This window comes from Poromitra crassiceps (genome assembly GCF_964638095.1).
Source record: "Poromitra crassiceps genome assembly, chromosome: 1".
Classification (NCBI taxonomy): Eukaryota; Metazoa; Chordata; class Actinopteri; order Beryciformes; family Melamphaidae; genus Poromitra; species Poromitra crassiceps.
The window spans coordinates 108,737,312-108,749,715 of NC_139623.1; the positions used below are offsets into that span (position 1 = coordinate 108,737,312).

Below are 12,404 nucleotides of genomic sequence, written 5' to 3' on the forward strand. Positions count from 1 at the left end.
TTACCACCCACCACCATAGGTGTCACCCAAGAGAACAAGTGACCCTAATCATCTTCGGTAAAATTCAATTGTGTGTGGTGTAAAAAAAAATTTTTTTTTTGTTTTTTAAAGAAATTTCAGGCGACCCCACTTAGGGTCGCAACCCTAAGTTTGGGAACCACTGGTTTAACGTCTCATCCGAAGGACGGTGCTCACTCACAGGAGAGAGTCCCTGTCTCTGCCCTGGGGCATTGGGGAGATTATTCATCAGATCAGATTATTCATCAGACCATTCAGACCAGAGGGGAAGAGCACCTCCTACTGGTCCTCCAACACCACTTCCAGCACCAGTCTCCCATCCAAGAAGTATCCTAGGCCAGACCTGCTTAGCTTACCAAGGAAGCCAGTAATGTAATGCAGGAGCTACTGGTGCTGACAGATGTTTGAAATAGGGATGAAACGATTACCGGTTTAATGATAAACCATGATAAAATTTGTAGCGTTAGTATTACCATTTAAAATTGTAATTATCTTCAAAACCATGTTACTGTGATTACCCTGTTACCGTGATTACAGCACTTTGAAAAACACTACTGTCCATCATGAACCAAAGTTATCATCAGTCTCCCAGCGCAGGCCTTGGTGAAATGATGTCAGTGAGTGTATCAGTAATTTTTGGGTCTGAGTTTTCAATAGAAAACTAGGTGAAATTCGTTCACTGAGTGTATCAGTACTTTTTGAAAGTAGGTCAGCACATTTTAACAATAAATAATAATACTGATAACCATGATAATTTTGGTGATATGAAATCTTCATACCCTTTAATTTGAAAATGTGTTTTGATGTATGGTGTGTCTTGATGTTAGCCTGGTAAACCAGCCCGTCACGTGAACTCACATTTCAGTCTCTCTTCACCCAGTCCTTAGCAGGGGCGGGAGCATGGACGGGCGTAGTTGCCTTGACAGACAACTCCTTCAGCCAATCAGTGTCGGATCCACTCGGGAGAATGGCAAAAACATGTTTTCCGCCGAGAAACTCCGCGGTTGCGGCGATACTCCTGTACTTGTTTAATTGTTGTTATTGAGTATTTCTGCAATAACTGCACTTTATGGCTGTTTAAACTAGACAAACGCTGACATGACTCCTCGAGGTGGACAGACAGGGAGGCGGCCATTATTGTTTTGTTAGTGCAGTGCTAGTGGCGTTCCTGATTGGCCAACTTGCGCTGTCAATCACAGCGCAGTTGCTGATTGGCTCTTCTGCTCTGCAGCTTCTGCTTAACACACTCCCAGGCCTTGGGGCCAGACCGTCTCGCAGAACCAAATGAAATGTGAGTTCACGTGACGGGCTGGTTTACCAGGCTATCTTGACGTATGATTGTAACGAGCTGGAGTTAGTTGGTGTAATTGTTGGTGAAGCTGCCTTTTGACTAGAAGATGCCTGGTTCTCATCTCTAGACCGGCTGAGGGAAATCTGGGTAGAAAAACAAATGAGTTATGCTCTCCACTCTACAACAAGAAGTGTTGGAATTGCCCCTGAGCAACAGTCAGAAGACTGGTTGAGCTGTGCAGCTTTCACGTGTCAATATATGCAACTGTTTGAATGTGAAACAGGGTGGTACTGAAAAACAGCCTGCATGCTCAGGAAACTTTACCTGGAAAAATACAGGTGAAGGTAAGGCAAGTCGCAAGCAATTACAATTGTGACGAGTCTGACTCGATTAAAATCCATGTGATTGGGGGCCCTGCCTCTCCTTATCAGTCATAGTCAGATGAACTGTGACACCTTGATGCAAATACACGAATGAGCCCGTGGAGATGAGCAATAGCCTCTCTGTCTCAACATCGGTCCCACGTTAGTGCTCGTGTTTCTCCAAAGCTCAGGCCACACATTCCCCATAAGCTTCCAGTCACACAGAGAGGATGTTGCTACGTCTCTCCCGCTCACTGGCAACACTCCCTGCACGCGTGGATAAAGAGGAGAAGCATGTTGGAAGTCATTTTTTCCCCTCTGCTTTTCACTCCGTGCACCATCTGCTATTAGGAGAGAGATTGGAAGCCATTTGTGCCGGAGGAACGGTGCCTTCTTCATGTTTTGTGCCATAAAGCAATACAGCAGATTTCCCTCCAAATCGTTGGCACACAATGTAAAATGCAGAGTTAGGGGCCTGTAGAGGCTGCCAGTCTTCTTAGCGATTTCCTCTCATTTGTTTGTGGTAATTATACTGATGTCTCAAAATGAATCTGGTCAGTGATTCTGAAGCAGTGTGATTCTCAACCCTTTTCATGTCAGACTCCTAATTTAGTCGATATTAGAGCCATGGACCCATTTGACGAGATTCTGTCCCCCGGACCCAAACCTGAGAATATTTGTATTGTCAGATATGATTTTTGTCCAGACTATCTGACTGTAGATGGAGAGATAACATGGAAACAATCAAAACTGCCGTTCTTCTACATTCTCTAATTGTGTTCACTTCTTGTAAATGAGATCCTTCTGAAGTTGAACAATTCATCAGTTTGCTGGAGACCCCCTGGACCCCCCTCAAAGACCCCTGGTGGTCCCTGGACCCCACATTGAGAACCACTGGTCTAAAGTGTGTTTTATACTAGAATGAAAATAGCGTCTCTGCATGTAAACGGATGCTTTTTGATGCATATTTGGGGTTGAAAAGTGTCAATGTGTAGATGGTGTGTATTTGAAGTCGTGCTGGTTGATCATAGAGGCAATCATGACGGTATCCAACACATCCCATGTTTGTTTTTACCAGTGGGCAAGCCCACCCCCTTCCCACTGATGATGCGGAAGTGAATTGAAAAGCTGTAGTTCCTCGAATGGCCACTAGGCGTTGGGGGCAGTAGGCATTTAGTCCAGTGATCGCGCAGCTTGCCGATCACGGACCAATAGCAGGCGGATCTGCGGCTCTGGGAAACTCCCATCTCACGTGAGTGGTGCGGAAGGACTTAACCCATTCCCTCCCGCTCTGCTGACGAAAAATCAAGATGGTGACGGCCAACGTTTCAACTCCAAACGGGAGACCAAGATCAATGGGATAGCTCTGTCCATATTATTTAGGTCAGTGGTTTTTTACCAGTGATCATCATCACATGTGCTTCCCGTTTCACTCTTCTATGTTTTGTGTTGGTGCAATAATTTTTTTTTTTTTTTACATTACCACCACAAAAGCATAAACGTAATCACTACAGCGTTCTTAACATCACGTTCACGTTACGTTGGTTTGACTATAAAATGCACTTAGGGACACGGCATGTAAACGCGACATCCTGGGTTTGAATCCGACCAATGAGGTTTCTCGCATGTCGTCCATCCCCCTCTCAATCTTTTGTCTAGCTACAATAAAGGGAAAAAGCCCAACAAATACTACAGATAGCAGCACTCTTAAATCAATCGTGTGACACCTTTATTATGTCACGGGTGATTCGATGTACAGTATCTGATCGTGCTTGGCGGATGTCTCACAGATTTTTGTCACCGTTACATTGCAGCTAAGAAGCTACCCAAGAACGAGCCTCAAGCTGCCGGAGCCAGCAGCGGTCGAAACAGGGGAGTGGACCTGACAGAGACGGCTCAGCCCACCAGCCGCAGCTGCTGCAGTAACTAACCAAGCTCTCCCTGCTCTGACCCCCCCCCCCCCCCCGCCCCACACACACACACACACACACACACACACACCTCCCCCAGCCAGCTGAATAACATCTGGACATGGGGATCCTCGTCCTCAGTTTCCCGACGTCAGACCTACCCTTCAGCCTCACTCCCCTGGAATAGCTAAAGACTCTGTATAGCTGCATTTCTAATACTTTTTCTTTGATTTTTTTTTTTTACTTTTGTTTAAAAAAGAAGTGTATATCAGTATAATGGATGCATGTATCACTACAAGGCCTAAAAAACACATTTTTATCTTTTATTCAGTTGGAAGACTAACCCCTTGTCAGAGAGATGAGCAAGCAAGATGCGTGCGCGTGTGTGTGTGTGTGTGTGCGTGTGCGTGCGTGTGTGTGTGTGTGTGTCGAGAGCGATTTGCTGAAGAGGTCTAGGCTTACTTGTCAGTTCACAGGGTTGACTGGATGCCTCTAATACGCTTTGTGTGCGGTTGAGTTTTGCTTACAATCATGAGAAACCAAATCGTTCCCATCATGAGCTGCCCGGCGGCTCTTGACTGTTTGCTGTTAAGGCGTTGAAGTATTGACACAGTGCCAGGCAAAGACCGCCGCGCAAACCTCCCCTCCTTTCATCTGTTACACAAGAGGACATCTTCATCCAAGGATCCTACTCGGGTCTGGAAAAGTATGGAAAATGAATTTGGGTACTTTACAGTTCATGAAAAGTGTTGAAAATACACACAAAAAAGTCTGTCAAAGTATGGAAGAAAACCTGCTCGGTCTCAATAGACGCCCGACTACCCAGTGGCTGCCACTGTCATAAAAAAAAGTGCAAAAGAATATTAACCTATAGAGTAATTTGGCTTTGTCACATTGCCCCCCGCCAGCCAGTGCCACTAGCAGCATACATCTTGAATAACAATCTTCCAATTCCGGTGAAGAGTTTTTGAAAGGGAAAATGTGCGGGAAGCCTGTTCATCGGCAGAGCGGTTTGGCAGGAACATCAAGCGCCGTTATCCCTTCAGACCAGCAAGAGGGCGGTATCGGCAGGATTCTAACATTTTGCTGTGTTTTCCTGACGGGCATAACTATGAAGACTGTCAGCGGCTCGTGCTCGCACACGTCCCTTGTTCAATTGGCAACGCTGTTAAACTGGACGAGGCATTGATGAATGATGTGGCTTCAAAAATAACCAAATCCACACAGGGAACTGTTGAACACACATCCTGTTTTGTGAATTGCCTTGCGGAGACTTGAACAAATGAATAGTCCCATGTTATATCCACTCTGTTATTGTCCAGGTCAGCGGTCAACCTGCATCAAATTCACTAGTCTGAATCCGAAGGGGATTTGTTTGACAGTAGAGTTCAGATGGCAACACCAACAGAGCATTTGACTATTAGCCATTGTCACAAGTCTGTGGAAAATATATTCTCATGTTGTTCTAGGGTGCAATGTTGCAATGTTGTCTTCTTCCTCTTCTAGTACAGCTTGCAGAGTATAAGCTCGCCAGCAAATGATCTAGAGATTCCGAACAATTTGTACAGTTCAATTATATACATCTGCTTTTATTTTTTGTTTTCCTTCTAGACCTTGTCACAAAACTGGTCAAATGTTAATCATTGCTGGTCTTTTTTTTTTTAGGTAAATGTAGTGTTATTAACAAAATCCTTCCATGGTGTCTTGTTACTTTTCTCAAAGATGGTCCATTCATGTTTGAAAGGAACTTTTATTGCATTGCACAGTGTTGATCATGTTTTAATTAATGACTGCCCTTCAATTTTATATGATGACTGTATTGGACTTGCTAACCTACAGCTATAAGCAGGTAGCATAATTAACCGAACTGGCAGTCTCTCTTCCAGCTCAATGAATTTTAATGATGTAAAACAGCATTACTAGTGATGGGCTGATCAGTTTTGAGTGTCTGGATACAAGTTAATAAATCCAATAAATTAGGTCTCTTGTATGCCTTTTTTTTAATCTGAATGTCATTGGAATCATGTACGCGATAAATAACAAATGGGTTTCCACTTTTTATTAGAACGAGTCCATACCCGGGGATGTACGTAGCACAACTCTACAGACTTGCCGAAAATGCTAGTAAATACTGTGTAGTTTTTGGTGGAATGTAGTGGTGGAATACAATGCAGAAATTCAATATGATATTCAAAAGTATATTTTAATTAGTGTGTAGACTGTTTTCACGGAACTGCCTTGCTAGAGAACAGTTTGGAACCTAGTTTATGTCCTGTCAGTTATTGTGCTAGCAAACACTAACGGGAAGTGAGCTGGGGGCAATTTAGAATGTTTTTTGTTGTCGAATTGAAACCGTCTATAATCCCATGAAAATAAGAATTGTATTTTCCTTACCTTGGAATGATCCCTTTCTATCTACATAGGAGTGGGTCCTCCACGGAGGCAGTCATGTTTAGATTAAATGTCATTGTATTAATTTGGTTGCAATCTGCAACCTCAGCACTAGATGCCGCCAAGAACTGCACAGTTAAATTTTGGAAAATGGAAAACCAGTCAGTCCTTGCCTATGCCCATGTGCAGTTTCAGATTGATTGACAAACCCATACTGTCTCTAGGATTGAGCAGCAAATTAGCGAGGATGTTCTTCTCCCAGACTGAGTAGCGGATAGATTTTTTTTCTTCTCAGACTGCACCACTCCATATAATAATAATATAATAATCGTAGCTGTAAAGCAAATCATTTCCCTGGCAACAAAATCACTTTTTGAACTGTGCAGCTTGTGTCTATAAAGGTCGTCTGCAGGTTGGGTCTGCCTGCCAAAGGGAGTGTGAAGCGAACAATAGTTTCATACGATTTTTGACATTTTGAAGTTTTGATATATAACTCCACTGAGTTGCGGTTTTGATGTGTTAAAGGGGAACACCGCTGACATTCAATATTCAATATATTATTTTTTGCCCTGCAACTGTTCAACATGTATTAGTAACTAATCATTAGTGAATGCACCCCATTAGCAGAAATGGAAAATAGGCTATTCATTCTGAAAATGAGATTTAATCATTTGTAACATCTGATGCCTACACTGAACATTTTAGAGGATGTCAATATCCCCTAATATCTCTGGATGTCTACACACATACACCACTTTCTCTTTTTAGTATCTTCTTCATGGAGACGCCTCCACTTTACACATCCTGGTGACATCACAGACTAGTATTGGCTAAGTGGTGTGCACTTATTTATGTTCATGAATATTAGAGGAATAGCGTGTTGTCAGATAAAAACAGTCTACAAAAACAGGAATTTTCAGGAATGCAAAGAATGCTTATGTTTCAGTTAAAATAACGGATTATGTAATATATAATATAGTGATATAGATTAATAAATTGAGGTCTTCCCCATTTATGCCTTATATATTTTTTATTTGACTGAGCAGATTCGACTGAACAGATTTCCACCTCTTCAAAATGACTTATTCAGTCAGTCATTTTAGTAACACAACAAGATGATGTAGTCGTTTTAACTGCATATCACTCTGTTAGCCACCAGGGGGCAGCAGTGCACTGTAGCAACTTTCAGGAAATAGTCCAATCATCTTCACTCTCAACTCATCTCTGAAAAAGGTCTATTTGGGGAAAATATTATTGTTATTATTTCCATTTCAATACACCCCTTGTAATATTCTTTCCTACAATTCTCACAGATTGAATTTACTCATACCCCAAATATCAAACTTTTCAAACTGAGAGAAGAGCATTTTTGACATTAGGACGCTTTGAAACTCAGCCTGCAAATGGAAGACAGCCCCTGAGTGCCAAAGTGTCTGTCTTCTCTGATAAAAGAGACATCGGGAATGCGTTAATCAAATAGAACTAGAGAGCTCTGGAAATAAGAAAGTCTGAACAATGTTTTTTAGCTATCATCTTTCTCCATCGTTCAATGTCACTGATTTTTCCCTACTCATTGCTTTGCACAGTAGAAATAACCGGCAGGCTGCCTTCTTTACATGGCTGGTAATTTAAAGTGGTATTCCGTGAGTCCCCCCCTTCCCCCCATTTTTATCATGGCGACATCATTGTTTCTAAGCGCTCATTCCTGTGGTGTTTCTGCGCTGCACTTCCCAAAGATCGCAGGGGGTGGGGCTTGGTTCTTCTCTGTACCTAACCAGACAACAACAAAAGTAAAAGCTTTCATGAACTGGATATACTGTAGGTTGAACAACTATTGTGTTATATCAATCACGGATACACAACAGACACTTCTATTGTGTTATATCAATCACGGATACACAACACACACTTCTATTGTGTTATATCAATCACGGATACACAACAGACACTTCTATTGTGTTATATCAATCATGGATACACAACATACACTTCTATTGTGTTATATCAATCACGGATACACAACACACACTTCTATTGTGTTATATCAATCACGGATACACAACAGACACTTCTATTGTGTTATATCAATCACGGATACACAACACACACTTCTATTGTGTTATATCAATCACGGATACACAACAGACACTTCTATTGTGTTATATCAATCATGGATACACAACAGACACTTATATTGTGTTATATCAATCACGGATACACAACACACACTTCTATTGTGTTATATCAATCACGGATACACAACAGATACTCCTATTGTGTTATATCAATCATGGATACACAACAGACACTTCTATTGTGTTATATCAATCACGGATACACAACAGACACTTCTATTGTGTGATACACAACAGACACTTCTATTGTGTTATATCAATCACGGATACACAACAGACACTTCTATTGTGTTATATCAATCACGGATACACAACAGACACTTCTATTGTGTTATATCAATCACGGATACACAACAGACACTTCTATTGTGTTATATCAATCACGGATACACAACAGACACTTCTATTGTGTTATATCAATCACGGATACACAACAGACACTTCTATTGTGTTATATCAATCATGGATACACAACAGACACTTCTATTGTGTGATACACAACAGACACTTCTATTGTGTTATATCAATCATGGATACACAACAGACACTTCTATTGTGTGATACACAACAGACACTTCTATTGTGTTATATCAATCACGGATACACAACAGACACTTCTATTGTGTGATACACAACAGACACTTCTATTGTGTTATATCAATCACGGATAGACAACAGACACTTCTATTGTGTGATACACAACAGACACTTCTATTGTGTTATATCAATCACGGATACACAACAGACACTTCTATTGTGTGATACACAACAGACACTTCTATTGTGTTATATCAATCACGGATACACAACAGACACTTCTATTGTGTTATATCAATCACGGATACACAACAGACACTTCTATTGTGTTATATCAATCATGGATACACAACAGACACTTCTATTGTGTGATACACAACAGACACTTCTATTGTGTTATATCAATCATGGATACACAACAGACACTTCTATTGTGTTATATCAATCGCGGATACAAAACGGACACTCCTTGCAGATTACTTTAAGGTAGACAATGAAAGAGCACAAAACAATGGCACCTTTTCCTGACAATTAACAGCGAAGCGATATCAGCCGACAGGTGACATCAAAGTGTGGCTTGTGCCTCTGTTTGCCTGTGTGCATTTGATATGTCAGAGTGAAAGCCAAGGTTAGCCCTCCTGAAAGTCACGGCTGGTGCCCGCTGTGATCTCCAGAGCCGGCAGCATGCTTCACCTGTCCTGCCTGTCATCCGTAACCCTGGGACGACGCCGCGGTGACAGGCTCATTACGATGATAACACTGCTGTCTGAATATATTACTGTTATGCTGCTCACGGTGTTATGATGGTGTGATGACCAGCAGGTGGACGGCTCAGCAAACTTTCACTCCTGAGCTACCAGGCTGTGTGGTATTTCATCCATGTAGGCCTACCACCTGCAGGCTTAATGAGAGGAAGACAAAATGCTTACCAACCCAAACGTCTTAGCACATAATAGTTGTCATCAGCAATTCCGTCGTCATTGAAAGCAATTTAATTTTGTTTCTCAGTGGATTTGCCATGTACTGTATGAAGGTTACAAAAATAAAATAAAATGAGCTCCCATGCTCCCATGAAAATGGGGGCAACATTTCTGAGAGCCCTAAATCCAAAATGACTACCATCGGCTATGTTGGATATTACCTTCTCAATGGTTTGACCTACAATGCTGCAAAGTACAATGGTTTCTGGGACTTTTAGGTTTGAAGAATTCATAATTGATGTAATTTGATTATTTGACCTATTTTTGACCTTCAAATGCAACCTGGCCATTGGCCAACATTCAGCTCCAAATGGTACTGTACATTTTTCAAAGTTGTCGTACAGCCTTCATATAGGCTCTAATGAAAGCTCTGCTCATGCTGAGTTGCGTTGGAAACAGTAAAACATGTAAGTACACAGAGGTCATCTCAGAGGTCAAAAAAGGTCTGAGAGACCAGTTTGAGAGACCAGGTCGCAATCGACTTCAGTTGTACTTTACTGAAGTCAAAGGGGGACCTGCTCTTTCTCGAGTTGTGCTGGCAACCTCCCTGTGTGTTATCTGGAAAACTTCACCAGTGTTTCAACTGGCATGGCGGTGAGTAGATAATGACAGAATTTTCATTTTTTCATTTTTTTTCACCCAAAGCACCTTTACAGTATGATATTTGTAGCATTGGCTGGCCCTGGAGGGAGTCAAAGCCCTCACCCTGTGAGCTTCAGTGCCATGCTCCACCAACCCCTCACCCTGTGAGCTTCAGTGCCATGCTCCTCCTCACCCTGTGAGCTTCAGTGCCATGCTCCTCCTCACCCTGTGAGCTTCAGTGAAATGCTCCTCCTCACCCTGTGAGCTTCAGTGAAATGCTCCTCCTCACCCTGTGAGCTTCAGTGCCATGCTCCTCACCCTGTGAGCTTCAGTGCCATGCTCCTCACCCTGTGAGCTTCAGTGTCATGCTCCTCCTCACCCTGTGAGCTTCAGTGCCATGCTCCTCCTCACCCTGTGAGCTTCAGTGCCATGCTCCTCCTCACCCTGTGAGCTTCAGTGCCATGCTCCTCCTCACCCTGTGAGCTTCAGTGCCATGCTCCTCCTCACCCTGTGAGCTTCAGTGAAATGCTCCTCCTCACCCTGTGAGCTTCAGTGCCATGCTCCTCCTCACCCTGTGAGCTTCAGTGAAATGCTCCTCCTCACCCTGTGAGCTTCAGTGCCATGCTCCTCCTCACCCTGTGAGCTTCAGTGAAATGCTCCTCCTCACCCTGTGAGCTTCAGTGCCATGCTCCTCCTCACCCTGTGAGCTTCAGTGAAATGCTCCTCACCCTGTGAGCTTCAGTGTCATGCTCCTCCTCACCCTGTGAGCTTCAGTGTCATGCTCCACCAACCCCTCACCCTGTGAGCTTCAGTGCCATGCTCCTCCTCACCCTGTGAGCTTCAGTGCCATGCTCCTCCTCACCCTGTGAGCTTCAGTGCCATGCTCCACCAACCCCTCACCCTGTGAGCTTCAGTGGCATGCTCCTCCTCACCCTGTGAGCTTCAGTGCCATGCTCCACCAACCCCTCACCCTGTGAGCTTCAGTGCCATGCTCCACCAACTGAACTACTGGACTGTCTTCAAATAAGCTCAATAAGTCTGAGCACCAGATAAAATCACCTGCTAAGCTGGTCATTTCCACCCCAGCGTGGGGCTCCGGGAAGGTTATATTAACAGATTGTGATCTCCTCTGCCTCAGTGGATCTTTTCCTCCAGCTGCCTCACAGATACTTCTCCCCATATGGCCCAAATTAAATGCATTAATGTGTTCTACTGGAAAGCTTATTTGGTTCCTTGAGGTGAAATGGAGCAGTGTAAGCATTTACACCGTCACTAGGGCTGATATATGGGCCGGGCGCTGGCACAGACCCATTTCTTTTTACTGGTCCCCTGTCCTTGTAATTTATAGCACCATTCAGATGTGTTCACACACGAGTGCTCAGGGACGGATGGATGGACGGACGCATGGTCACACGCACGCACACGCACACACACACACACACACACACGCACACACACACACTCTCTCTCTCTCTCTCTCTCTCTCTCTCTCTGTTTATAGCTATGGGTTATTCCTCAGGGTCAAAGTGTCCGTCTCACTTGAGTGACATCTGTTTGAGCCAATAATTAATGGCTCAATAATTGATGCGGCCGTCAGACGGCTGAGGAGATTAATATTGAGGTTCGGTCGGTCGGCAATGCATGCTAATGAGGGGTCCCCCCAATGACCTCAGCAGCGGTAGCCTGTACTGTATGTGTCGAGAAGTGATTAATATTTCACTTTTTAATCATTAATGCAGTGGTTTGTATGGTAGCTTTAACATTGTCTAAGGGATGTGACAATATGTAATTATTAATAAAAGCTTGAATGACAACAAAGCACGACTTGTTTATTTCCGAGACACAAATCTTTGTAGCGATGGTATTGGCTCCCTGAAATGTAAACAACAATTTAAAAATGTCATTACAGAGTGCAATATACTTTAGATGGAGAGCTTGTGAAACCGATGGTCAAACTCTCATACAGCAGAAAAAAGTGTAGTCTGAGCAAACTATTAGGTCTTGTGTCTACTGTGAATCAGTCTTTTCAGCTGCTGTGCGCCCCCCCCCCCCCCCCCCCCGCCAGCAAAAATATGCAGCACTTCAACTTGAGTTTTCAGTATTCAGTATTCACATGGCATCAGCAGCAGCAGTCACGACCGGCATTCCAGCGTTTCCCACAGGCATCTGTTTACCTCAGACAAAAAGGTGCCTGCTGG

General features: G+C 43.3%; 1 protein-coding gene across 1 annotated transcript in view; it reads left to right on the plus strand.

Moving 5' to 3' along the window:
* Positions 1-5,561, plus strand: part of rab5ab (RAB5A, member RAS oncogene family, b) — a 29,392-nt gene extending 23,831 nt beyond the window's left edge. The window contains exon 6 of the mRNA XM_083644849.1: positions 3,486-5,561. Coding sequence (XP_083500975.1) covers positions 3,486-3,601 — 116 coding nt within the window. The 3' untranslated portion in view covers positions 3,602-5,561. The remainder of the gene's footprint in view (positions 1-3,485) is intronic.
* The last annotated feature ends 6,843 nt before the right edge of the window (positions 5,562-12,404 follow it).